The sequence below is a fragment of the Grampus griseus genome (assembly GCF_964374135.1).
Source record: "Grampus griseus genome assembly, chromosome: 6".
In the NCBI taxonomy this organism is placed as follows: domain Eukaryota; kingdom Metazoa; phylum Chordata; class Mammalia; order Artiodactyla; family Delphinidae; genus Grampus; species Grampus griseus.
In genome coordinates this window covers 40516753-40544207 of record NC_139000.1, presented here as the reverse complement: position 1 = coordinate 40544207, position 27455 = coordinate 40516753, and the positions used below count along the sequence as shown (strand labels likewise).

Below are 27455 nucleotides of genomic sequence, written 5' to 3'. Positions count from 1 at the left end.
ATGCGCAGGCTCAGCAGCCATGGCCCACGGGCCCAGCCGCTCCGCGGCATGTGGGATCCTCCCGGACCGGGGCACGAACCCGTGTCCCCTGCATCGGCAGGTGGACTCTCAACCACTGCGCCACCAGGGAAGCCCGTGGCAGAAGTTTTTTGTCTTAGGTATGCCAAGTATCACTTCTGTACTTTTGGACGCTTTTACTAGAACACAGCGATTGTCCTTGTTTTTGGACTCTTCGATCTAAGTTAAATTGAGATCTTTAAAAGGTGGTTTCGGAATGCTTTTTTCCCCTTATTTTTCTTTCTTCTTTCTTTTTTTTTTCCTAAAGAAATAGTATATTCACATTAAAGAGATTTTAGAAATAAAGAAAGAAAAAGAGTCAGCCACAATCCTGCCACTGTGACCTAGGCAGAAGCCGAAAGCTGAGTCTTCACTGTGTTTCCACCAATGGTGTTGTGGCTGATGGAGAATTATGCCCCCTGCCACCCCCAGCATCGAAAAAAACTGGCGAAGGTTCAAGGGGTAATACATAAAATAAACATAAGTATGTTTTGGTTTCATTTAAAAGTATGAAAAAGTATATACCAAAATGAAACCTTAGATCTTTAAAATTAGCTTGATTTATTGGTAACTTTACAGTTTCTTCAGCTTTTTTTTACGGGCAACACAATCCTAAGTATTTTTTAGATCTACTCCTATTTCAGCCACTAACTTCCTGTGATCTTGGTAAATCATCTAACTTTTCTGAGTCTCAGTTCCTCATCTATATCCATAAAACAAGGGAATAGGACTGGATCAGTATGTTTTATAAGATGTTGGGTCCTGGGCTCCCCAGCCTGGGGCCTGGGCATCAGTATTTTTCTAAAAGTTCCAGGGGTCATTCTGATGTGCAGCTGGGTTGAGAACCAGTGAACCAGAGCAGTGCTTCTCAAACTTTGATGTGCCTACAAATCACTGGGGATCATGATAAAATCAGATTGTTGCTGCAAGTCTAGGGTGGTACCTGATATTGTCCATTTCTGTTGCCCCATTGATGCCCATGCTTCTGGTCCACTGACCACGTTTTTAGTAGCAAGGAGCCAGAGACTCTCCAAAATCTCCGAAATTTCTTCCAAATCTGTTATTTTTTATTTCCATGGTGTAGTTGTTGTAGTACATGGGAGTCTGTGTGCTGTTTGAATGAGACTCTCCACTTAGGATGTCAAGATTGATAGGTAGTGTGGTATCTCTGCGTAACCTCTCTTCGCTTAAGTTCCAGACAAGCATCTTTGGAACAGTTCAGCAGATGGAAGTAATTTTAATGGTATCTTGCTTAGGTAGCTTGGCTGAGCTCCAGCTGATGTTTGGGGGTTGTTTCATTGCTAGAGAGAGGAGGGGCACTTTTCATTTCTGCCCCTCTCTGCTCACTGAGACCCCAGTCTGATAGGTACTTATACTTTCAAATCCTGGCTCCTTTCTTCTCGTCCTTCATGGCTGCCCTGCTCATATTGTCCTCTAATTCCTGAGCAATATTTTGGGTAAATGGGCAAACAGAATCATGAAGCAGTATATCTTGTTGTAATTTGGTTTCTCATGTTGGCACATTCTTCGCAGAAAAAGAAACAAGTTAAAGCAAGGAGAACTCCAATTTTGGAGTATATTTTGTTGTGAAAGATGTGAAAACATTCTTAAGCTGTAACATTTGTCATGCTCTCCTTTAACCCTGTCATTTAGAAATAAGAATACAGTATATAATTGTGGTATTTTATTTTTGTTTGTTGTTGCACAGCATCAGACTAGGAGGCAGCATGATCTTGTGGGAAGACCCTGTGGCTGGGGTGTCTGCAGAACTGATTTCTAAACCATCACCTACCCCTTACATAGTTAAATGTTAACTGTGGACACTTGCGTCTCTACACAAACCAGGCAGGGGATCAGGGAATGCTCCACTTATTGGAGCTGTGTTGGAGAGTTCTGTTGTGTTGAAGGAAAATATCTATCACCTAAACTACCAGGCAATGAGAAGTTATAGTTTGTATCGTAGGAATGTTGCTCTGGAGCAGTGCTACTCAGTGTGGTCCATGGACTGGGGCAGGTCCGTGCACTATTTGCTGATGGTGGGCGTTATGGTGGGGAGCTTGTACCAGACCATAAATCAATGCACTGCCCCCTTCATCAGGAATGTCTTTATTGTTGAAAAAACAAAACCGAGGAACAACAACCAAAAAAACCTATCTAGCTGAAGTAAACAGTAGTTGACTTAATTCTGGCATGAGCCCATTATCTTGCTGATGGATAACAGTTTGGGGACTGACTGCTTTCAGTAGCACTGCTTTAGAATGTTCAATCAACGGGTTTATCAGGGTTGTTTTATAGATTAGGAATAGACAAATTGAAGTTCATAAAATGAAGGAAAGTGTAACCCCCAAACTAAAAAAGTAAAAGCAAGTTAGGTGAAAGGTAAGATCAAGTTCGACGTGTGTAAAATATTAAGTCAAGGAGTTTGACACAGTCACAAGAAGGAAGCTGAGAGGCACCGCCTTTTGTGTTTTGGTTAATGCAAAACTTGTTTAAATTCTTCTGAGTACTTCTGACTTCTTAATTTAATAACTTGCTTTAGAGAGAAGTTTTGTTTTTCATTTTCACCATCTTCCTAATAGAAAGAATGTGTTTTCTGTAAGTCTCACTTAACAGTTACCTGTGGCCTTAAATTGCAAGAAGCTTTGAAGTTGAGCCTGACTTCCCCTCTCCCTCTCCTCCTCTGCCCCCAGCCTCCTATTCTTTACTACTGTATATAAAATTTACTGCATCCAGGGCAAGTATCTGTTTACCAAGAAAAGAGGAAGAGAGATCCTTTGCCAGTAGCGAAACATAAATACTGAGAATGTCTTTTCCGGGTCACAGTGCACGAAACTGGAGAAACAGCAAAATTTCTGGGGCCAGGCCTTTGACCTCATTCCTCTTTTCCATCAGTCGGAAGGCACTGTCCTTTATTATTACTGTGCTGGTGAGTCTGTCCTCCCACCCCTCTTTAGATCTGCAGCCCTTCCCCCGTGTAGTATAAATTAGTGAGGGATGTCTTCTTAATTGAGAGACAGGAAGAGCCCTAAGCTTCAATCGATACCTAACAATACAGCTACTCAATTTGTAACACTATCTAATCTCAGTCTGTCTTAAACCAAACTGTACCACTTTACTTACCTTAAGGGATTATATTAATAAGTCTACTCTCATAAATATTTCTGCCAGTGAGATGTGGGGCAGCAGCATTCTTCCCATTTCATGGTTGTAGAAATGGAGTCCCAAATCACTTAGGGTTTGCTTTAAAGTCATGGTTCCGCTGGATTAGTAATTAGAGTTAACCTGGGATTTGGCACTGCACAGTTTATCATTCACAATGTCTGGTGTGCTTTGCAGAATGTTCTGCCACTTAAGTCTGTATTCTTTCCTTGCCTTTCCATAACTGTCCCCCCAAGTAAACCTTGAAATCAGCCTTGTGACTCCCCTATCTTATTAATGAATGGTAGTGCCATATCCAAGCTTTACGTGTTGGATGGAATCATGGATTCCTTACTTCCTTTCATTGTCCAAATCTATTGACGTCACAGCATGCCGCTGATTCTCCCTGTGCAGCCTGTCTCCTTTCCTTGCCCTCCGCATCACTTCCCATCAGACCCTTGTTGTCATGCTGGGATGGCTGTGCTGGCCTCCTGGCTGATTGCCGTGTCTGCGGCCTTTGCCTTCTCTGCTCCCTTATCTGGGCTTATGGGAGCTCTGGGTACACTTCTGTATCTATCTATATTGGGTCATTGTTCAAGGGCCCTTCTCCACTCCAGGGAATCTAGCCAGTACTTCCAACAAGTCTCTCTCCTCTTCTTCTTTCACCCTTTACCTAGGTGATCTTGACCGCTCTGCTAAGTAGATGAATCCCCATTTTTTTCTGCAGCCTGGATCTTTCCTCTGAGACCATTGCATGTAACCACGTCCTCCTTTCCCTTGAATGTCTCACAAGTACGTAAACTCAACATGTCCCCAAATGACATCCTCCCCCACAAGTCTGCTTGTGGTCCAGAGATTTTTATCTCAGGAAATGCCAGCAGCATCCACCCGATTTCTCAAGCCAGAAACCCAGAGGGAGGTTATGATTGCCTTTCCCTCTCGTTTATTAGCCACACCCAGTCAGTCTTCTGGTCTCTTGGAATCTATTCTCAGTTGCTCCTCCAGCTTTCTGATCGTGGTGAATGGCTTGACCAGTTTACTCTTCTGTGGCTTCAATATGGGGACAGAAGTCATCCTCTTAAAATTGGTCTACAGTTAAGTGAAATATCTGGCCCAGAGGTAACCATCCATGAACGCTGGGATGCAGAGGACCACGATACTGATCGTGGTCACGAGTAGTACCTTTAGCCACCACATGGTGAGACATGGTGATGACTCTCACCACGAGTAATCTGGTTGTCTCCTAACTGGCCTAACCTGGGTGGAGATAATCCCAGTACGTTGGGTTCTTCTGGATCTTCTTATTCAGCCTCATCTTGTCCCCTTTCACTTGTCCCATTTTTAGACTCTGAATGTCCCACGCTGATCCTTTTTTGGAATGTTCTTGCCCTTTCCCCTGCCGCTCTCTCCTTTGTCTAGCATACTCACTTCACCCTCAGTTACTCAGGGAAACAGTGTCTCCTGTTAAGCATTTAAAAATACCTTGCACTTTGTTTTCTTCAGTGTCTGTCTCATTTGTTAGATTATGGGCTCCATAAATCCTGTCTTGTTCCCCTTCTCTTTTCTCAGAGGGTAACATAGTGCCTGGCAGTATAGAGACAAGTATTGAAAAACTGTGGAATTAATATGGCTAATGTGATGTTGCTGTCTCCCCAGAGCCTCTGTAATGACTTCAGCAAGAAGGGGTTTCTTCCGCTCTCCTCCTTGCATTGCTCGGGCTCCTCTGTGTACCACCTAGGTACCACGTGCTGTCCGTTATTGTGTTTATTTCCATTTAGTCTTCCGCTATACTAGATTATAAAAACTTCAAAGGGTCCAGATTAATTCGGCATTTACCTCTGATTCTACCATAGCTCCTAGCTTAGAGTCGGAGTGAATGAATGAGCTGATATCTGAAAATGTCTTGTTGAATTTCCTACGTTTGTGATGCTATGGGAATTCATATTGTTCCTATTCTGAAATTATCTTTCATCCTCCATCTTTCCTCTTGCGGTATGTTTTGTGGTTATAAATCTCTTCTGCCCTTCCACAGCCACTCAAGTACAATCAGTGGCAAGAAGGGGGTGGAGAGCAGAAATGCCCTGGAGTGTCTTGACCTCCTGTCTGGTATTTATCATAGCTTTCTTAGGAATTGTCCTTGATAGGTCCTTGCTGCCTTCCAAATAAAGTTCGAGCTCTCTAGTGTGGCATTCAGGACCTTCCACAGTATGACCCCTGTGAACCCTTTCTGTCCTTATTTTCCACTCTGTTTTTTCATTGCATGCATCCTGTGCTCCAGCTTAATGGCTTTCAATGCTGCCTGTACATTAGAATCACCTGGGGAGCTTTAAAATAAAATGCTGACGTGTGGGTTCTACCCTTGGAGAGTATGAGTTCATTGGCTTGGGGTGAGGCCTGGGCGTTGGTGTTTGGGAAGGATCCACTACTAATGTTAGTGTAAAGCCAGGGCTGGAAACCATTGACCAGCTCAATGTTTCCCATGAAATGTAATCTCCTCTAAGAGCTTTGAGAAGAAGGGGTTCCATAGTCAGAGAAGTTTGATTAGTACTGCATTTTTATGTACACTTTTTCAAAGATTTATTACATTGTCAATTGAGAGGCTGTGGGATGTCAGCAGGAAAAGAATCGTGTTTAACTTTGTTTAAACTCTGTGAGGTCATCTGACCAAGGAGCTCTTTATGTATATCATACGTGTTAATGACATCTGCAGAACTTGGTATAGAACCTGCTTTGGGTGATGCTGCTTCCAGCCACATTTCAGCTTTTAAATCGCTTCTTTATTCGTCTTTCCTTGATCATCTCATTCAAACCAGATCTCCTCTCTGCCCCAGGCTTTTCTCTTCAACCCTCCATTTTATCTTTTTCATAGCACCTTTCAGCATCTGAAATTCCTCTTCATATATGTGTATGTTTGTTTCTGTCTCCTTGCCCCTACAGTGTGAACTCCATGACAGCAGGGACTTATTCGTCTTGTTCACTCCTGTGTCTCCAGTCCCTGTGTCAGCACCTAAAGTAGGCCTGACAGATAGTAGGTGCCTGATAAATATTTGTTGACTGGACGGAAAGGCAGTATTACGTTCGTGGTTTTGGCTTTTCCTAAGGTTCACATGCTGACAATTTTTAAACTGCCTGCACAATAAAAAGCAGCTTGCTATACATTTTAAAAGTAGCTAGGAATACAGGAGCACAAACAGATGACACAAACAGATGACAGATGAGCACAAATAGTGCTTTACAGTTCTCAACTGCCTAATGAAGTATCAAAGAAGAAAACAAGCAGAGGCAGATGTGAGCCTGATGACAGGGAAAATGCTATTGTTTTTCTGATTATAGAGAGCTCTTAATCTGTGGTATGAGATTTCTTTTTTAATTTCTTAAGCAGCCTGTCACAGGCAGCTTCTCCCAGTGTATAGGAGTCGTACCTGTGTGAGTCACTAAAGAGTTGGGGTGAGGAATCAGTGAGGTGATAGTGGACTTCTGTGGGGCATACACTGCACCCATGACAGAAAAACTCCACAGAAACAGGCAAGGAAGTAGTATATTCTAAGTAAAGGCTTCCTAATTATTAGAACCCTCTGTAAGTGAGCATATTCACACAGGTTTGTCTGGGGTTGTGGGGAGTGGATTCGCGTATCTAAATCCATACATGGGATCCCATGAGTGTGGTGCTGCAGCATTTCCTGGACCTTGTTTGGAAGGGATTCCAGTGGCATATTCTCTCTAGGGGTCCTCATGCTGTGGCTGTGCCCGTCGCTCCCCAAGCCTGCCACTAAATGTCCAAGTTTTGAGCAGGGTTGATATGCCCGAGCTGGTCTACACTTGAGCTCATGTGTGTAACCCCTGTGACCCACTACACCTGGAATTGTCAGGAATCGCTCTTCCTGTGAGACCTGTGAGGGGTGCTGGTCCCTGGCTAGGACCTTCTCTTCAGCCATTACTGATTCACTCTGGAGATCCCGTTGGGGAGATTTATCATGACTCACTATACAAGGTGCCCTCCCAGTGTGCCTTCTAACAAATACCCCGATTCCAGTGTGTCAGGTGATCACAGTCTGGTGAATAATCTTGGGAAGGAGGTTGAGAGGCATCTCCTTTGCATTTCGCAAATGATCTTTTAAAAGGCACATCCTGCCATGGTTTCAGAATGGAAGCTTTAATCATTTACTTATCAGTCAGGAATTGTCCAGAGTGGATTTGCATTTCCTTTTGTGGCCCACTGTGATTACTTATTATTCTTTTTGAGCAGTATGGCATCCTAAATGCTAGAAAAGATGTTGTTGGAGAGGTAAGCAGACCAAATCAGTATAAGCAGGTCTTCTAGACAGGTATTCCTTTATGGTTGAAGTGCTATAACTATTCCCAAACAGTTTTAGCATGCTTGCAAAAGATTTTAGGAGATTCCAACCACCGAACCTGGACTGCAGTTTCTTCTGGTCACTCAACAAATATTTTTGAGTGTCTTCTACATACCAGGACTGGGGTATAGACAAATCTCTCTCTGCCCTCATTGAGCCTCCATTCTCTGTAACCTTGCTGCAGACCTAATGTTGGTCTGCAGACCCCTAGTGCCAGTGTCACTTTGGAGTTTGTTAGAAGTGTAGACTCTTAGGCCCCACTCTAGACTGGATTTTTAACCACATTCCCAAGTGATTAGTATGCACACTAAAGTTTGAGAAGCACTACGCTAGTACATGTAAACAAAAACATAGGTGAGGGCTTCCCTGGTGGCGCAGTGGTTGAGAGTCCGCCTGCCAATGCAGGGGACACGGGTTCGTGCCCCGGTCCCGGAGGATCCCACATGCCGCGGAGCGGCTGGGCCCGTGAGCCATGGCCGCTGAGCCTGCGCGTCCGGAGCCTATGCTCTGCAACGGGAGAGGCCACAACAGTGAGAAGCCCGCGTACTGCAAAAAAAAAAAAAAAAAAAAAAAACATAGGTGAGGTAATTTCAGGTGATTATGAATGTTGTGAAGAAGACTGTAATGGGCTGGAGAGTGACAGGGAGAAGGAGCCCCAGAGGATGCTGAGTGAAGTTGTCTGAGGAGGGGTCCTGTGGACTGAGACTGAAATGATGAGTAGGCAGTGAGCCATGACGAGGTCTGAGGGAGGTGGCTCCAGGCAGAGGGACTCTCCCTTACCCTTGCCAGGCTTTGGTCACCCCCATTTTTTGATGCCAGGGTCAGATCTCTGGCGGGCCCTGTGGATGCACTTCCCTACTGTGCCGGGACCTGTATGGTAGGGCACGTGTTTGGCAGGGCGATGTAAGTGCAAACAGCGGAAGAGCAAAACTTTGCTTTTGAAAAGAGCTGACTGTTTTATTAAACAGAGAAAACAGTTGAAGGGGTTGGAAGGGTACCTTGGCAGTGATGGCTTCAAAGAGTTGACATTTTATGTAATTGGGAGGAGGAAGAGGAAACCAATAGAGGTCATTCTAGAATTGAAAGGACAAGAGAAAAGGAAGTGCTGAGGAATATGGATATAGATGAAGATTTGTTGAAAAATGGAGATAAACAAGAAGGAAGTAGACAAGGAAGCCTTTAGCCCAACCTAAGAGTATAGACTGAAAAGTAGAGCATGGCTCTCAGTGTATGAAAGGTGGCTTGTTGCTTTCCTGGAGAATAGGTGTCCTTGATGAGAGCTTGGTAAGACCCTTTATTGTTTTTGTTTTCTTTTTGGTTTTATTCCAGTATTCAAATTCCTCTGTTTTCAGATGTTTCTCACGTACATTGAAATCATTTTGGGGGAAACCAAGGTGAATATCTTCGCCTACTATGGGCACAAGGAATATTTGTGCCCTCCAACCATTGCTGAGAATGAAAATGCTTAATTGGAAATCCTCATTCAAGGCACCTGTACATTTATGTCAGTGGGAAAGAGTAGGGCAAAAAAAAAAGAAAAGAAGAAAGTGATTCAGAGACAGGGAGAGAGAGAAGAGAAATCAGAAAATAGCTGGCAGGGCTTGCTGTGTGATACACTGGCCCAGGAGTGCTGAGGAAATGAGCATGTGCAGAACCCTGAGTGTCTTGGTATTCGGTCATCAGGTTCTCTGACCACCTGGTTCTGCAGAGGCTGGGGTTAAGTCCACCAGAGAAAGGCGTTTGCTTTCCCTACTCCTGACATCCCACTTTTCCCGCCCATCTTTTTTTCCATTTTCCTTGCCCCACCCCTCTGGTAGAGCTGAGTATAACCTTACCATTGGTTCCAGTGTTTTTCAGACTTGAGAACCAGAATGATTTGACCTTGGGGTATTAACTGGATGTCTGTCAGGCAAAATGATTGTCATTCTCAACCGTGATAAAATATCACTCTTGACATTTGGAACAGTAGTTAAACACAATAACCAGAGCCCGGAAGATGTAGGTAGGATAATAGGCAAATATCTGGGAATTCCCTTAAAGACCGTCTAGAAAGCTCAAGAGGTGAGAGGAAGGGACCCTTTTTTCTAACCATTGCAAAAATGCTTCAGTAAGATACAGCTTCACCTTTGGGGATAGATGGAAATAGTTTCGTGAAATATAGGTATTCTGTGATACTCTCTGGGAAAGACCTCATCCTGTGTGTTCCTACACTAGCACCATGAACAGTAGCACCTGAATATCTTGTTAGGACAAACAAGTGGGATACCTCAGTATATGCAGTTAATAACTGCATGCTGGGCACCTTAAAAGCACAATTGGCATGCAGTAAAGTAGCATAAACATGAGTTCAAAACACAAAGCAGATTGACATTGCTTGAGATATTACAATCAGCAGAATCATTGCTTTAGTTAAACTCACCGGGGAGGGGGAGTGGATAGAAAAAAATGGTTGCATATTGGCACTTTCGTATCATTCAAGGTAATACTAATTGAGTACTCCGAGACAGTGTCTCTTTCTTGTTAGAGGAAGTGGGATGATGAGAGCTTTTACAGATTGTCTTAATACATCGCAAAAAAAAAGTCTTAGTAGTTTGAATCAGTCCTTTAGGGAACTCATAGATGTCCTATTACATTGATTCTTACAATGTTACTACTTCATTTTATTGCTTTATTAAGCAGTATAAAATACTTTGTGCAAAATAATCACCTGTACCAAAATAACTTAGGCATCTGGTTTACCAGCTTGCTGGTGGTGCTTGACAGTACCTTTGATCTAAATCTCTAAGCCTTATTCCAGTCTGGCTTTTTTAAAAAATACAAAGAATTTTATTTATTACATGTTCTTACCTCTTTTGTCAAGTTGAAATTTGATGACAAGATAAACACTGAGCTGTCAGTTTAGAGAAATAGTACTACTTGAATATTTCTTCCTATGTGTAGTCTGGATTTTTATTAAGTTGGGAAGAATTTCTCATTAGTCTTCTGACTTTTTCATCTATGGACAGGCAGGATCACTTCCAGAAGTTGTACTGTTTCTCAGATAATTTGGAACAAATCAATAACAAATCAAGATATTTTCGGATTGAAACAAAAAATTGCAGTCTTGGTTCTGTAGTGGTAAAAGGGATTGAAGGAGAGGGTTGCAAGACTTATTTGTACTTATTCTGAAAAGCATTTCGGATAGAATAAGTGGGAATTTTTCTTCACTTTTTGGTGTTTAAATATAATAGATGGGTGTATGTTCTTGATAAAACACTTAATACAATACATAGATTCATCTTAAAACATTTTTCTGGCAAAGAAACTGCTGTACAAGAACAAATCAGTTGTGAAATGTTATTCTTTAAGAATGTTTTCCTGAAACTCTAATAGGTTTTTTGCCCCTCCCTCCCACCCCATTGGCTACTGAAATGGTTTCTTAGTAATGTTTTGTTACTCTGTTTTATTTCAACAATACTATATAGTAGTGTTGTTCCTATTTTGATGAGAGAACAAAAACACAAACATTTGTTAAACGAACAATTGCTTTTGATACTTGTCTTCGATAAAGTAATCTGTACTTTCTCTCAAGTTTATTATGTCATTAAAATAAAATTTATTTTTTAAGGAAGTCATAGGCAGAAATAATCAAAAATTAGATTTTTTATGAGGACTATTTGAGGGGATGTAATTCAATAAAAGTGTAGGCTTAACTAGTTTTTTGTCTTACTTAAATAACTAATTTGTTACAAGTAATAAAGAAAATATCCGATATTGTGTGCTTTAGTATTTGTTACTTTTTAATGAAGGGATTGAACTGTGGCATTCTTCTCAGTGTGTGACATTACTTTCCCATGATGCAAGGTAGTTAATAAATTTTGCAATGATTCTTGAGTTGGAGTGTGAAGAAAAAAGCGATAAATGGTTTTTCTCGTTGTTTGTCTGTTTCATCACTTAACCGGTCATGCTGCTAGTCCACTGGCCGTCACCACTTCGGGGTCGGTTAGTCTGTCTGCGTTCATGTGCCAAGTGCATAACCAAGGGATTTCATAGAATGCCTCTTTTGTTAAGTTGCCTTTTTCTAAAATATTTTGCCCAAACAGGTTTTTTGTTTTTTAAGTGGAATGGTCATTATTTTTATTGGTTCTTTTTATTGGAGGGTGGCATAAAGGAGGGACATTATAGAAGGAGGAAATAGAATGGTAGTGAATTGAGGGTAGGAAAATAGTACGTGTGGGACTTTTTTCTTTTTCATGAATATATTGATGGATCGAAGAAAACGTAATAGAAGTGTCAAAATTGTTAATGTATTTAACAAACTATGGCTGCAAAAACAATCATTTTGTTATATTTTGGCATGAACAATTGTTCTTTTATGGAGGCCATTAATCCTATTTTGGAATATCATGGGCATCTGAAGGCAATAGTTAGCAGTTCCATAAAGCATTGAATACCATGATAACATCCACTAACCCTCACAGCTGTATTTCAGAATCTCTGCCTGTTTAAATGGGCTGTGAATGTACTTGCTCAGGGATGCATGAGCCGCATCACCTATAAATTTGATTGGAAGCTACAGCACTGGCATAGGCTGATGGATAACAGATTAGAGCCCTGATTAACCATGTGATTCGAAGACTGGGAAATATATTGTCTAAGCAAGATTCATCAGATGCAATCAGAATTTCAAGTGGTCAGATGAAATTCAAATGTATATTGTGGCTTTTCCTCCCCTGGTGCTTTTCCTCCTAGGTTGCCTTTTTTCCCCCTCTCTTTCCCCAAAGCTGAAAAATACTTCTTTGATGAATCTGCTCCTTACCCTAAAGCTGTCTGTCTGTTATTCATCAGAAAGCAGGTCGCAGTTCAGTGAGCAGAAGAAAAGATTTTAATAGAAGCTGTGCCAAGGGCTGTAATGCATCATTTTAGGGCCCTAATTACATTACAATGACAAATATCAGTGGTGACAACAGCAATAACCTACATCCTTTAATGGCTGTGCTGGAAAAGGAGTTTGGGCCCCAGCCATTAGATTAGACTCAGTTTCAAAACATAGGCCATTAGGAGTGTGTGTCCACAGTATTATTGGCTGATCGCTGAAGCCCAGTGGAAAGGCCTGTAAATAAATGATGGCCTCCCTAAAGCTGGGTCCTGTGGGACAAAAGAGGCAAAATTAGATGCCCATGGAAGCAGCAGTGTTTCCGAGGCAACTTTAGCTTTCAAAGTGAGGAATGACCCGCTTAATTTTATGAAATCTCACACACACGCACACGCACACGCACACGCGCACACACACACACACACACACACACACACATCCTACCCCCCTGCTGCCAATTAGCCTGACCAGGAAAATCCGTTGGCGTGACAACTTAAAGAAATTAAGAAGTCTTTTAGACAAAAGGAGACCTTTAAAGAAAAAGTTTGGAAGGTTTCTACCCCCTTTTTTCTGTTATGTATGTATCTTAACATACATGAGTCAGTAAAACGACTTTTTGGCTTTTCTACATTTATTTTTAAGGAAATGTAGATTTTTTTTTCATAGTTGCTCAGACTTAACATGGCCTAGGCCCTACATTAAAGGAGCCAAATAAGTACCTCTTGCTCTTTATTTTGACAGATGAGTGAGTTTCCTTAGGGTAGTTTTTGTTGCCTGGGTTATGTAGGCAAACTAGAGAACTCAGTTTTCTTATGTGCCCACACATTTTTCAACCCTCCTAGCAAGGGACTATTTTATTTATGTAAACAACATAATGAGGAAAATATGCTTGGCAGATGGTTCTAAGCATTAGAATCATCAGTTTGGTTTGCCCCAAAGTATCTCATTATCTTTTATTCTCTCCCCCTCCACCTCTGCCTACAAAAAGCTTAACAACCAAATGCTTCTGAGACTAGTGCTTTCAGTCTGGTGCATGCTGCTCTATTTTCTCAGCTCGCACTGGAATTTCACCCTGTAACCACTGTGGTATGTTCGGTCCAGGTGGAGAGTGGTTTGGTGATTCCCATTGCAGCTTTTCATGGTGGTTTAAGCATTCTTAAAGGATAGCTAAATGCTCCACGGGGCCAGGGCAGTAAATTAAATCAGGTCAGCACAGTTGGGTCCTTATTCACTGCTGCTTATTGGTACTGGGTTTTTGTCCATCCTGTTAGGAATGCAGGCTGGAAGGGAAAGCTTAGGTTTGAAACTTCATGGTGAATTTGTGTTTTCTCTTGGCTGGCAAAGTTTTTAAGGTGCTGGTATTTAAAAGATTGCGTAGCCACAAAGTCAGAAGGGTTGCTGATGAAAGAAGGAAACCTAGATTGCACAAGTGGAGTGCCGCTGTCATTCTGGTAATGACTTGGCATGAAAAGGAGAATTTTTGTCCTCCTGTAAAATGAGGAACTGACCCTGGATGGAATTTACATTAAGAATGTCTCAGGAATAGTAATTGCTTTATGTTTTCTGTCTCCCATCACTTCTTGCCTCTCCTTTTTCCTCACTCCATCATTAAAAAATAAGCTGTTTTGATGGATGTTAACTAAACTTACTGCAGTAATCATTTCACAGTATATATGTAAGTCAAATCATTACACTGTACACCTTAACCTTATAGAGTGCCATATGTCAATTATATCTCATTAAAACTGGAAAAAAAGTTTTTTGTGTATATGCGTGTAAAAACCCTGTTGTCTACATGTCACGTACTAACGTATATAAGGAGCCATCTGATAATGTAAATTAAGGTGAAGTTCTGGGTAGCTTTTTTTTTTTTTTTTTTTTTTTTTGCAGTACGTGGGCCTCTCACTGTTGTGGCCTCTCCCGTTGTGGAGTGCAGGCTCAGCGGCCATGGCTCACGGGCCCAGCCACTCCGCGGCATGTGGGATCTTCCCGGACCAGGGCACGAACCCGTGTCCCCTGCATTGGCAGTCAGACTCTTAACCACTGCGCCACCAGGGAAGCCCCTGGGTAGCTTTTTAAAGAAAACATAGTGGTGGCGTTTCTTTTTTTTTTTTTTTTTAACTTACTGTAGAATCCTATTTGTCTAAAATTTGAACACTTACCAAATTAATAGAGAATACGCTCTATTATCTGACATTATTGGGACTTTTGCAGATCTATAGTACAATGGTAATTAATGTTCCCAAGGTTAGTCACCATATATAAATAATTGCTTTCTGCTAAGTATAGGAGGATTTTAGCATGTTCTAAACCTCTGCACACTGAAAACCCTGGTGGGACACATTTGGAAATTTTAATGGTTGACAAAAACATGCCATTTCCCAACAGTTTATAACTAAGGATCTGAAGTAATCAGCTCACCTGAGTTGGTTGGGTGCTGTTCTTTAAGGAGGTTGGGGACTTTCTCATGAAATCTCAGTGCCTGTGTTTAAATAAAGCAAAGGCTGCAAATGTCAAACTCCAGTGAGTTATTAGGTGAGGGAAGTTGGGGTATAGGGAAGAATGTATCTTTACCATCTAAATTCAAAAGACGCAAGGTTTTATGTAAATCCACATTAGAATGAACAAGGGTCCCGTTGAAGGCTTCTGAAAGCAGATTTCCAGTCATGAAAATTAAATTCCTTTCTATGTTGTCCTGGTGCTTGAAGGTTGACTTTTTAAGATGAATGCTGGTTAATAAATTGTGCTATTAATGTGGCACTGTTGTCACTGCCTCCTTTTAATGGGCTTGCTGATGAGAGTTTTCCTCTTCCTTAGGAAATCCGCCAGCCAGAATATAAAGTGTGTTTTAATATCATCCTGTTAATATTTCGGGAATTTGTAACCAGCTGACTGTTCTCTTTATTGCTTTCCTTTCCTTTTTTTTTTTTTTTCTTTTCTTTTCTTTGCAGGCAGAGATTGTCAAGAGGCTGAACGCTATCTGTGCACAAGTCATTCCTTTCCTGTCCCAAGAGGTAAGGCAGTTGGTTTCAAGCATTGGGCTGGAAGGTACCATTTCAGTGGTTTTGCAGATAAAACTGACTCCTTGGCCTCGTCTGTCTCTTGGTGTTTGTATTGCACATTTCTAAGATCCAGTGTTCGCATTCCAACTTCTACACCTTATTAACATTCAGTGGAATATAATTGTGTTTATATAATGGAGTATTTTCTAATGTGCTAAGCAAAATTCAGTTGTTAAATCTTTTGCTGTCATTGGACTATGTAGTGTTGCTCAGAATTATGACTTTGTCATAATGGCATCTAATAGGGGAGATTGAAAAATTGCCCGGAAGCCAAGAGCTTGTTCTATACTTTTGTCACTGGGCATTAAGAGTTGCCAGAAGATATATCAAAAAACCTTTACATAGTAAACAAACTGATGTAACTTTTGGCTAGCAACTTCTAAAAAGTTACTTCTTATTACCTGATGAAGTCTTTACATTGTGGGTGCATTTGGGAAAAAGACACAAAAGATGGACTCAGTGGACTCATTTCTCTGAGTACCACAGACTTCACGCCTCGCCAAGCCCCCACGTGCAGCTCACTTTGCTTTCTTCTGCTCCCACTAGTGGAAGTGTGCACGCTGCCCACAGGTGCATACATGGTGGAATGAGGAGGTGCATTTCTAGTGCATGGTGGCTTTTTTTTTTTTTTTTTTCCTCCTTTGCTTGCTTGCTTCCTTGCTTGCTTTTAGTAGTTACAAAGTTTAGGTGCACCAGCTGGAGAGAGAGAGTTTTTGCTTCTGGACTACTGAATCCTTCATTTGCTCAGGTAAGATCAGCTGTGAGAAGGAAGAAGCTAATAAATGGAATAGCTGCACGTCTTGCAGCCACAGTGCTTGGTGTTGTGGGCTGGAAGGCACCGAGGCATTTCCCTCCTTCCCTTCAGTTGTGTCACTGCTTTTCAGGAGAACGGTTCACCCGCCTGCCTGCCAGTGGGCATGCGCCGAGGTTAGCATGCAGCCGGTATTTGAGCGTTCCTGTGTGTTACAGATATGTGGATGGATCCCTATCTGACTTCTTATCTGGTCTGAGCTGGGTTAGACCTCAGTAACCATGAGGAACTTTCATGGGAATATATCCTTTGAGGGCGCTCATATTCACAAACCATGGACCTAAGTTAATATCCTGAACTCAAATGCTCTTCTGGATCACAAACAACAAAGGAAGTCTTTCTCGTCCTTTAGCTGTGACCACAAAACCACTGCCCACTGTATTCCCAATTACATATTTCTGCTCAGGATTTGCTTGTTGACTAGACTACATGGAGTGCTGAAGGAGAGGCAAGGGGCCTGTTTGCATTTCTTTAGAAGTCTGGCTGCCCTTTGCCTGATCCATACCAGCGTGTATTTCTTCTTACTTTAAGCAGCTCTGCTTCATGGAGGTGGTGAATGGGAAGAATGTGTAACCCACCATGCTGTGACCAGGCTGAGGCGTTGTTCCCCAAGGCAGAGGGAAAAGTTTGAATTTTCCCTGGGGGGGTGTTAGATTGTAGGCTTCTGAAGACACAGACTCCTACACATAATCACCAGTACAACTTATTCCCATGGCATTTTTGCAGGATCTGTGGGGTTATGTTCAGATGTGGGAGGAGATCTTGGGGTGTTGGTGGAGCTAGCTGATTTGCCAGTAGGTCGTTTTCCCACATGAGTTATGTTGTTTGTGTGAGCAGGCCCGGTAGGAGCAGACTGTAATGGTAGTGGTGCTGAGCAAGACTGGACTGGAATTAATTGGCTAAGGAAGTCGCACCCTGTGGAGCAAAGCCGTGGGGAGGTACTGGCAACTCCTTTTCTGCCTTAAGCTGGGAGGATAGGCACCATAATCTCACTACTTACTGTTTATTTCCCCAATACTTTTGACATTTCTTGGTTGAAATCCTTGACATGTGTAATGGATGACCTGTGTCATGGTTTTCTAAATGCTGATGCTGTGTATATCTTTTCTTCTGCTTGCTTTGGATTTAATTGGCTCTTCTGTTTTTTAGTTTCCTAAGGTGTGTGTATATCTTTTAATGTGTGGGCAACAGACATGTTTGTTGCCCCGTCCAGTGCGGGCCTCTCGGATGTTTTGTGTCTGAACCCTGCCCACCTTGTTTCCTCTTCTGGGCATTCTGTGAGCATCGCACTACTTGCCTCTACCCTGAGGCAGATGGACTGTACTCTGGAGGGAGGGCAGGAGGCAGGTTATTAGAGGAAGATGAATTCTATTTCCTGTCTCTTCAGAGACGTGCAAAATCACTGTTGCATGGCTGCAAGCGTCACCTGGTGCTAGGACTGAAGGCTCTTAATCTGATCTTTTAACACTGGCTCTCTGTGTGACAGTCTCGCTGCCAGAAGGGCAGCTGCGGCATTAGAATTTATTTTAAAATCTTTTTTTTAATTTAATTTTTAAAAACATCTTTATTGGAGTATAATTGCTTTACAATGGTGTGTTAGTTCTGCTGTATAACAAAGTAAATCAGCTATATATAATACATATATATATATGTATATATATATATCCCCTCCCTCTTGCGTCTCCCTCCCACCCTCCCTATCCCACCCCTCTAGGTGGTCACAAAGCACCGAGCTGATCTCCCTGTGCTATGTGGCTGCTTCCCACTAGCCATCTATTTTACAGTTGGTAGTGTATATTATGCCCATGCCACTCTCTCACTTCATCCTAGCTTAGCCATCACTTCATCCTAGCTTACCCATCCCCCTCCCCCTGTCCTCAAGTCTATTCTCTACATCTCCGAATTTGTTCCCGTCCTGCCCCTAGGTGCTTCAGAACGATTTTTTTCCCCTTAGACTCCGTATATATGTGTTAGCATACGGTATTTGTTTTTCTCTTTCTGACTTACTTCACTCTGTATGACAGTCTCCAGGTCCATCCACCTTGCTACAAATGACTCAATTTCGTTTCTTTTTATGGCTGAGTAATACTCCATTGTATTTATGTGCCACATCTTCTTTATCCATTCATCTGTGGATGGACACTTAGGCTGCTTCCATGTCCTGGCTATTGTAAATAGAGCTGCAGTGAACACTGTGGTACATGACTCTTTTGGAATTATGGTTTTCTCAGTGTATATGCCCAGCAGTGGGATTACTAAGTCATATGGTAGTTCTATTTTTAGTTTTTTAAGGAACCTCCATACCGTTCTCCATAGTGGCTGTATCAATTTACATTCCCACCAACAGTGCAAGAGGGTTCCCTTTTCTCCACACCCTCTCCAACATTTATGGTTTGTAGATTTTTTGATGCTGGCCATTCTGACTGGTGTGAGGTGATACCTCATTGTAGTTTTGTTTGCATTTATCTAATGATTAGTGATGTTGAGCATCCTTTCATGTGTTTGTTGGCCATCTGTATACCTTCCTTGGAGAAATGTCTATTTAGGTCTTCTACCCAGTTTTGGATTGGGTTGTTTGTTTTTTTGATATTGAGCTGCATGAGCTGCTTGTATATTTTGGAGATTAATTCTTTGTCAGTTGCTTCATTTGCAAATATTTTCTCCCATTCTGAGGGTTGTCTTTTCATCTTGTTTATGGTTTCCTTTGCTGTGCAGAAGATTTTAAGTTTCATTAGGTCCCATTTGCTTATTTTTGCTTTTATTTCCTTTTCTCTAGGAGATGGGTCAAAAAGGACCTTGCTGTGATTTATGTGATACAGTGTCCTGCCTATGTTTTCCTCTAAGAGTTTTATACTGTCTGGCCTTACATTTAGGTGTTTAATCCATCTTGAGTTTTTGTGTATGGTGTTAGGGAGTGTTGTAATTTCATTCTTTTACATGTAGCTGTCCAGTTTTCATAGCACCACTTATTGAAGAGGCTGTCTTTTCTCCACTGTATGTTCTTGCCTCCTTTAGGTGACCATATGTGCATGGGTTTATCTAGGTGCTTTCTATCCTGTTCCATTGATCTATATTTCTGTTTCTGTGCCAGTACCATACTGTCTTGATTACTGTAACTTTGTAGTATAGTCTGAAGTCAGGGAGTCTGACTCCTCCAGCTCCGTTTTTCGTTCTCAAGATTGTTTTGGCTATTCGGAGTCTTTTGTGTTTCCATACAAATTGTGAAATCTTTTGTTCTAGTCCTGTGAAAAATGCCATTGGTAGTTTGATAGGGATTGCATTGAATCTGCAGATTGCTTTGGGTAGTATAGTCATTTTCACAATGTTGATTCTTCCATTTCAAGAACATGGTATATCTCTCCATCTGTTTGTATCATCTTTAATTTCTTTCATCAGTGTCTTATAATTTTCTGCATACAGGTCTTTTGTCTCCTTAGGTGGGTTTATTCCTAGGTGTTTTATTCTTTTTGTTGCAATGGTAAATGGGAGTGTTTCCTTAATTTCTCTTTCAGATTGTTCATCATTAGTATACAGGAATGCAAGAGATTTCCATGTATTAATTTTGTATCCTGCTACTTTACCAAATTCATTGATTAGTCCTAGTAGTTTTCTGGTAGCATCTTTAGGATTCTATATGTATAGTATCATGCCATCTGCAAACACTGACAGCTTTACTTCTTCTTTTCCAATTTGGACTCCTTTTATTTCTTTTTATTCTTTGATTGCTGTGGCTAAAACTTCCAAAACTATGTTGAATAATAGTGGTGAGAGTGAGCAACCTTGTCTTATTCCTGATCTTAGTGGAAAAGGTTTCAGTTTTTCACCATTAAGAATGATGTTGGCTGTGGGTTTGTCATGTATGGCCTTTATTATGTTGAGGTAAGTTCCCTCTATGCCTATTTTCTGGAGGGTTTTTATCATAAATGGATGTTGAATTTTGTCAAAAGCTTTTTCTGCATCTATTGAGATTATCATATGGTTTTTACCCTTCAATTTGTTAATATGGTGTATCACATTGATTTATTTGCATATATTGAAGAGTCCTTGCATTCCTGGGATAAACCTCACTTGATCATGGTGTATGATCCTTTTAATGTGCTGTTGGATTCTGTTTGCTAGTATTTTGTTGAGGATTTTTGCATCTATGTTCATCAGTGATATTGACCTGTAGTTTTCTTTTTTGTGACATCTTTGTCTGGTTTTGGTCTCAGTGTGATGGTGGCCTTGTAGAATGAGTTTGGGAGTGTTCCTCTCTCTGCTATATTTTGGAAGAGTGTGAGAAGGCTGAGACTGTCCTCAATTCTTTTCATTCTTTTTCCTTTATTCTGTTCTGCAGTAGTTATTTCCACTATTTTATCTTCCAGGTCACTTACCTGTTCTTCTGCCTCAGTTATTCTGCTATTGATTCCTTCTAGAGAAGTTTTAATTTCATTTATTATGTTGTTCATCATTGTTTGCTCTTTAGTTCTTCTAGGTCCTTGTTAAATGTGTCTTGTATTTTCTCCATTCTATTTCCAAGATTTTGGATATCTTTACTATCATTACTCTGAATTCTTTTTCAGGTAGACTGCCTATTTCCTTTTCATTTGTTTGGTCTGGTGGGTTTTTACCTTGCTCCTTCATCTGCTGTGTGTTTTTCTGTCTTCTCATTTTGCTTAACTTACTATGTTTGGGGTCTCCTTTTTGCAGGCTGCAGGTTCGTAGTTCCCGTTGTTTTTGGTGTCTGTCCCCAGTGGCTAAAGTTGGTTCAGTGGGTTGTGTAGGCCTCCTGGTGGAGGGGACTAGTGCCTGTGTTCTGGTGGATGAGGCTGGATCTTGTCTTTCTGGTGGGCAGGACATGTCCAGTGGTGTGTTTTGGGGTGTCTGTGAACTTATTAGGATTTTAGGCAGAATGGGTGGGGTTGTGTTCCTGTCTTGTTAGTTTTTGGCATGGCGTGTCCAGCACTGGAGCTTTCTGGTTGCTGAGTGGAACTGGGTCTTAGCGTTGAGACGGAGATCTCTAGCAGAGCTCTTGCTGATTGATATTACATGGGGCCGGGAGGTATCTGTTGCACCAATGTCCTGAACTCGGCTCTCCCACCTCAGAGGCTCAGGCCTGACACCTGGCCAGAGCACCAAGACCCTGTCAGCCACACAGCTTTCAATGGCTCCTTCCTCTCTCTGCTTCCCCATGCAATGAATCTTCTTTTTAAAGCCAAGACATCTTTGAATGCCATGTCGGAAGCAAGGTCCTGGAGCAACAAGCCACCGTGTGCGGCTGACTGCAGGCAGGACATCTAAAATCTTTTTATTTAAAAGGTAAATGATTGTATTTAGAGAAAAGAAAAACATTTCCTGAAGACTAGTGCATAAGCTACAGGACAGTGGTTGGAGGGGTTTTTTGGAGTTTGGCAGGAACAAGAAGTAAATTTACAGACATCTAGATAAGTCTGTTTTTAATTTAGCTCCCATGTGCTGACTAATGTACCTGCTTAATATTGCTTGTGTCTAGTGTACCACAGTTTCTAAGATTAAAAAAAAAATATGTACTGAATGACAGCTGTTGAACAAATTTAGTTTTAACTGCAAGACATTTTCTGGGGAAGTAAGTTGTATAATTGTAGCTCAAGGACTCGAAGTGTGTCTGTGTATGTAACATCAGAGAAAAGTATTTTCCTATTAGATCTCACCAAAACACTTTAAAAAATTATAGCCAATATCTGTTTTAGTGATGTGCTTATTGCACTTGTGTACAACCACTTCCAAAGTTATTGCCAACTCTTTTCATTAAGTGAGTAATTGTCACTTACAGTTCTTAAAATTTCACAGGATCCTTAAAATCAGGATTTAGAGAAACCTAGTGAGTGAGTCCTCACCTGTCTGAAGCTGTTCTTTTCTCCCACTTGCTTTTGGCTTCTAGGGATGGGTAAGACTTTTCGGAATTCTGCTGCCCTCAGATTTCTTCTGTAAAAGGCAAATCTCAAAGCAGTAAATGGGAAGTTCTTCTCTGTCTCACTTCAGGTCTCATTTGCTGAGGAGGAACTCTAACCAACTTCCTGTTGGCAGTTCCCTAAGCAAGAGATGGCCAGGGATGATGACAGTCACATCTGGGTCGAGTCCTGGCTTCCGTGTTACAAATTGCATGGCTCACTATAACCTAGTTAAGCTGGGTGACCTTTAGCAAGTGATCTGCCTCTTTAAGCCTCAGTTTCCTCATCTGTAGGATGAAGTTAATAATAGCATGGAATGCATATGATTGCCGTGAGGATTCCCTGGGATTGTCTGGTGCAGCTTAGCACATAGTAACCAGTGGCTCCTGAGGTTGGCTGGCAGTAGTACTGGCTGCAGCAGCAGCAGCCGAGAAGCCCAGAGTTCCCTTCTCAGAGGACCTGGAGCCAGCCCTCCCTCCCCTTTCTAGTCATTGCCCTTTGGAAGAGTGTGTATTGTTTATCTTCCTCTCTGATGTGCTTATAGGGGAAAAAAGTATCAATTAAAACAACCCAGGGCTGTGAACTAGCTAAAAATCTCCATGAGGCATATTAGGTAGCCTCAAGGGTGATTCTCTTCTAGCTCCTAAAATTAATTTTCCAATTTAGCAAACGCCCGTCTCTCCCCAACCAGCAAGCAAAGATCCAAAACATGACAACTCTTCAAGGTGTTCGCGCTGTAGAGTTCGCCTCGGAAGACACAGTGCTTTTGGATGGGGTCTGTGTTCTACACACATTGTGATCTAAAAGAACAAATTTCTCAGTCTAGTTGCGGGACTGGCTGTTTTCAAAGTACCTGGTGGCTTAGTTGGAGTTAGTTTTGTTTTTACAAGTAGTTTGTGTGGATGGGCTCTGTATCAGCGATTTCAGGATATAGCATGTAGACTCTTAGACCTTAGTGAGCACTTAGCAGAATTGAAGGATGCCAGTAAGTACTGACTTATCTCCAGTGCCCCCCAGCCCCCCTTTCCAGGAACATACCTTTAGGGCGATTCTAATGTAGGTTGAAAACTATGCACCACTTGTTACACCCTGGCAGCAAGGCACGGTGTTCCTGCTAACTTGGAATCAGACCAATTCTGCATCTTACTGGCTTTATATTGGGAAAGTTGATCTGTGAGTTGTAATACTCCTGTAGATGGTGAGAGTAACCCCATTTTTACAATGTGTACTATATGTATTAAAATGTAAAGCACTTCGGATAGTAAATGCCAGTTTTTGTTGTTGTTGTTTTTAACCTTTTCTGGGAAATGAATTTTATTCCAGCTTATTTTGGGTCCCAAGACATTTGGAGAGGAGGGAGGGACTCGGTAAAAAACTGGGAAGAGTTGAAGGTAATATTTGTGAATGGGCGGGCTGGCTGGCGGTCTTCCTGTGAAATAAGCTAGGCTCGCAGCTCCAGGGGCTGCTTGCAACAGTGGGTGGTTAGTTCCACACAGATGATCTTTCAGAAGGGCAGCAATATTTAATTTTTTTGGAAAGCCTGTAAGTATCGTATTATCCTGTTAGATTAAGCATTAACTAAATGTTGGGCACTAGCTGAGGGTCTTACTTAGAGGACAGTTGTGCTTTTTGAGGACAGTTGTGCTTTTTGTACTTTTTTTCCCTTGGGTTATAAAATAGTTTATTTTTGAGATGGGCAGGGTATGGTTTGTGGTGACTAACAAGGTTTTCTTAAGATGTTTGAGAACTTCAAACCCCTAATAGGCTGTAGGTCAGTAATGTATTACACGATGGTGACATATTACGTCATAATTTAAAGTCTTCTTTCCTCAGAGTACCATTTGTATTTTTCAGAAACTTGTTGCTCCCCTAACAAGGAGCAGAGTTCATTGGAAGAGTTATGTTATGTGTGAGGCAGTGTGATAAGAGCCTGAGGTTAGGCAGACTTGGGACCAAATCCTGGCTTAGCCACTTGCTTCTTTTATCATGTTGAACACAATACTTTATTTTTCTGGGCTGCAGTTTCCTCATCTGAAAAATGGGATACCTGCACTGTAGGGTTGTTATATGAGGACTAGTGATAATGTGAAAGACCTAGCTTGGTATTAGGCTGCTTTAACAGAGATTAAAGGAACAGTGGTTTAGGCAAAATAAAAGTTTGTTTTTCTCTTACATAACAGTTCGCATAGAAGCAGCTGTAGCTAATTTGGGGACTCCACGATGTTGTAAACTCAAGTTCCTTATATATTGATGTTCATCGTCCCCAGCATCACCATGTCCTGCCCCAGCCAGCAGGAAGGACGAGAGAACTTGCGCTTCTTCTTTGAAGGTCACGGTGTGGATGATGCTCACATTGTTTGCTCACTTTGCAGTGGCCAGTGCCTACTTACTTGCCCATAGCCAGCTGCAAGGAAGACTTGGAAATGCAGTCTTAGTTGAGGATGCCCACCTAAAACTTAAACTAATGTAATAGAAGGGATATCAAGGGATAGCTAGCAATTGCTTCTAGACACAGTGCTGTGCACAAAATAAAAATAGTGAGCAGCATTATTATTACCAGTGTTGATTTGAAGGGAAGTCACACTGACCCAGTGGTGTATCTTTATGTGACAAACTCTAGCTCTGACTATATAATCAGCACAACTTGTATTTTAATCTATCACGTAAAATATAAAATAATGCAAAGTTCTTGTTATAGAAGTCTCTTCCAGGGTCTGAATTGTAGGGAAAAAGAGTCACCCATCAGGCATTCTTTATCATTCATACATGCACAGGGGGTGAAAAGGAACCCCCATGAACAGTGATAGGCCCTGTGGGCCATCTAAGTCTAGATACACAGCTTATGTTTATGCCCATATTTTTAAAAGCACAAAGATTTTTGAAGACCCCTCTCAATTGAAGGATGGAATATAGGCGATCACTCATAGGACTGCCATATTTTGTAGTAGACTTGCTGGAAGGAACATGCTGCTTGAAGCTGAAAAAGTTATTGTTAAGGAAGCTGCTTCTCATAAGTGGGACATTTGTGAGTCCTTAAGTTATAGTTCTTTTCCCCTCATCTATCTCAGACATACTCTTTTATGCATATGTCTTGTCCTCAAACTGGAGAACATGGGATCAACATTTTTGACAGTCTGCCTCCCCTCCAAATCATGAAAGATATATTGGATAAGTCACTCTTGGTTTTGTGGAATTTTAAGACATCTCAGAAAAAGTAGCTCAGGTTCATTGCTTTGCAGCATCAAACTTGATCCATTTTTAATGTCTTGGGCCTAAAACCATTTCCAGCCACAGCCTGAAGTAACCTGAAATGTATGTACCTTACTGGACAGGGTGAGAGAACAGAAAGTGGTTCCTTATGACCAATGGCTTCCTAATTCCCATTTATCAAACCCATGGTCATCGTTAGATTTGGAGAAATGGCATTATCCATCTTTAACCTTGTTTTCAGCAGGTCGTTACAACTAGTTTCTAGTCATTCAGTGCCAAGGAGGTGATGGATATTGCCCTCCTCCCCTAGTCCTCTGCAATTCCATAGCTAAATTTTCTTGTTCCTTGAGTTCTGTAAGCAGAAGCAGGCTTTTTGGAGGCTGTGGAGGAGCCCAGATTGGAGTGAGCACTTCTTTTTGCCTTGCATCTGTGAATATTAACAAATGAAAAAAAAAAGAATTCAAATCATTCTTTTGAGCATGTTTAACCAAAGTTCTCTGATGATTAGAATTTTTAGGAGTGAAAATTTTAAGCCTTCTTTCTACTTTTATTCTTATATTTACCTAGAGAAACGGGAACATTCCAACTTAAATTCTTTCTAGTGCAAATTTAATTTTTAATTTTAACTAACTCAAAACTGTGTTTTTATTGCCTTGTTAGCTTTTCTAATGAGCAGTAGTTGTGTTTTCTCCAGAATTCTGTAGATTAATTTGGGTGTTCTACATTGCATTTAAATAGTAGAAGATAATACACAATTACATAGTAGTGATAATGTGTATTTAAGTTCCAGTAGGCTAAGATAGCCAGTCAAATCAATGAACTTCTATTTTGGACTTTGCATAAATTTGGTCCTTTTAATTTGATGGAAAACAAACCCTTTCGCTGTGTTATGAGATACGGTTGTATGTCAAGTGCTGTTTATTTGGCACCTGGCTTAGTATGGCACTGAATTATTCTGAACCACATTTTGCATGTGTAGAATAATCATGAAATAGAAGTTGAAAAATGTGATCAGTCACTTTCATATTGTGCCTTAGGGAGGAAATGAACAAAATACAGTGGTTACATGCACCGGTGGTAGTGTTCTCGCCTCATAATGGCACCAGGTTAACTTGTCTTACTGCTGTTAACTTTGTAAGGAATCAGTGGCTCACGAGAACATGGTTTGATGTAGGAGAGCTTGGCTGAAAGCACCAGAGGTCCCCTGATACGTATGCAGTGACACCCGTAAGACCTGAGATCATTCATTAAGGGCCAGCAGCCTTTACAGGACACGTCTGCTTCCCAGCCAGGCCATTTCATCAGTGTTGGTAATGTGTTCTGACAGTGTTGTGTACCTAAGGAACGTCCTAAAGTGACTAATACACCTGGAGTGGGGCTTTAGAGGATTTGGACCAGTTTTCTAATTCTTACATTGGGCGGCCTTCCATTTAAAATGTTTTTTCTCACAATACTGAGTGAGGCATCAGAGAGCATAATCCTGTCCCAAGTTCCATGGCTGACAGATTGACTTGTTCTGCATGGCCGTGTGTTTGGTTGACAGTTGGATATTTGGTGAGATCCTTATGGCCTGCTTCCCCTCAGGAAATGAAAGATGGTTCTCAGGAAGGAGAACTTTTTTCTGCAGGTTTAAATGTGGGCCTCCTTCCAAAGGCAGCAGTGCCAACTCTTATCTGTATGTGTCTAAAAACATTAGTGTGTATTTGAGAAACTGAGTCATTTCTTTGACTTTCAGTTAGGTAGTGGTTGGATTATTATTATTGGACTTAAGCTTTAAGGTACCTTAAGTTAGAGCTGCATTGTCCAGTACAGTAGCCATAGCCATAAGTAGCTAGCTAGATTTAAATTAAAATTAATTAAAGTTAAATGTGGTTAAAAATCCAGTTTCTCAGTCGCATTAGCCACACTTTGTGTTCAATATCCACCCATATGTGGCTAGAGCACAGATCTAGAACGTTTCCAGCATTGCAGAAAGTTCTGTTGGAAAGCTCTGGACTTGTAGAGCTTATTGGACATATCAGTGAAGAATGCCTTGCCTGCACATGAACGAGAATGAAG

At 41.4% G+C, this 27455-nt stretch overlaps 1 protein-coding gene across 3 annotated transcripts in view; it reads left to right on the top strand.

The window, feature by feature from the left end:
- The window catches only part of LOC309824445 (transducin-like enhancer protein 4), a 153415-nt gene that overhangs the window by 16735 nt on the left and 109225 nt on the right, over nucleotides 1-27455 (top strand). For all 3 annotated transcript variants that reach the window (XM_082657323.1, XM_082657322.1, XM_082657321.1), the window contains exon 4: nucleotides 15357-15419. In XM_082657323.1, the coding sequence (XP_082513449.1) occupies nucleotides 15357-15419 (63 nt within the window). The remainder of the gene's footprint in view (nucleotides 1-15356; nucleotides 15420-27455) is intronic.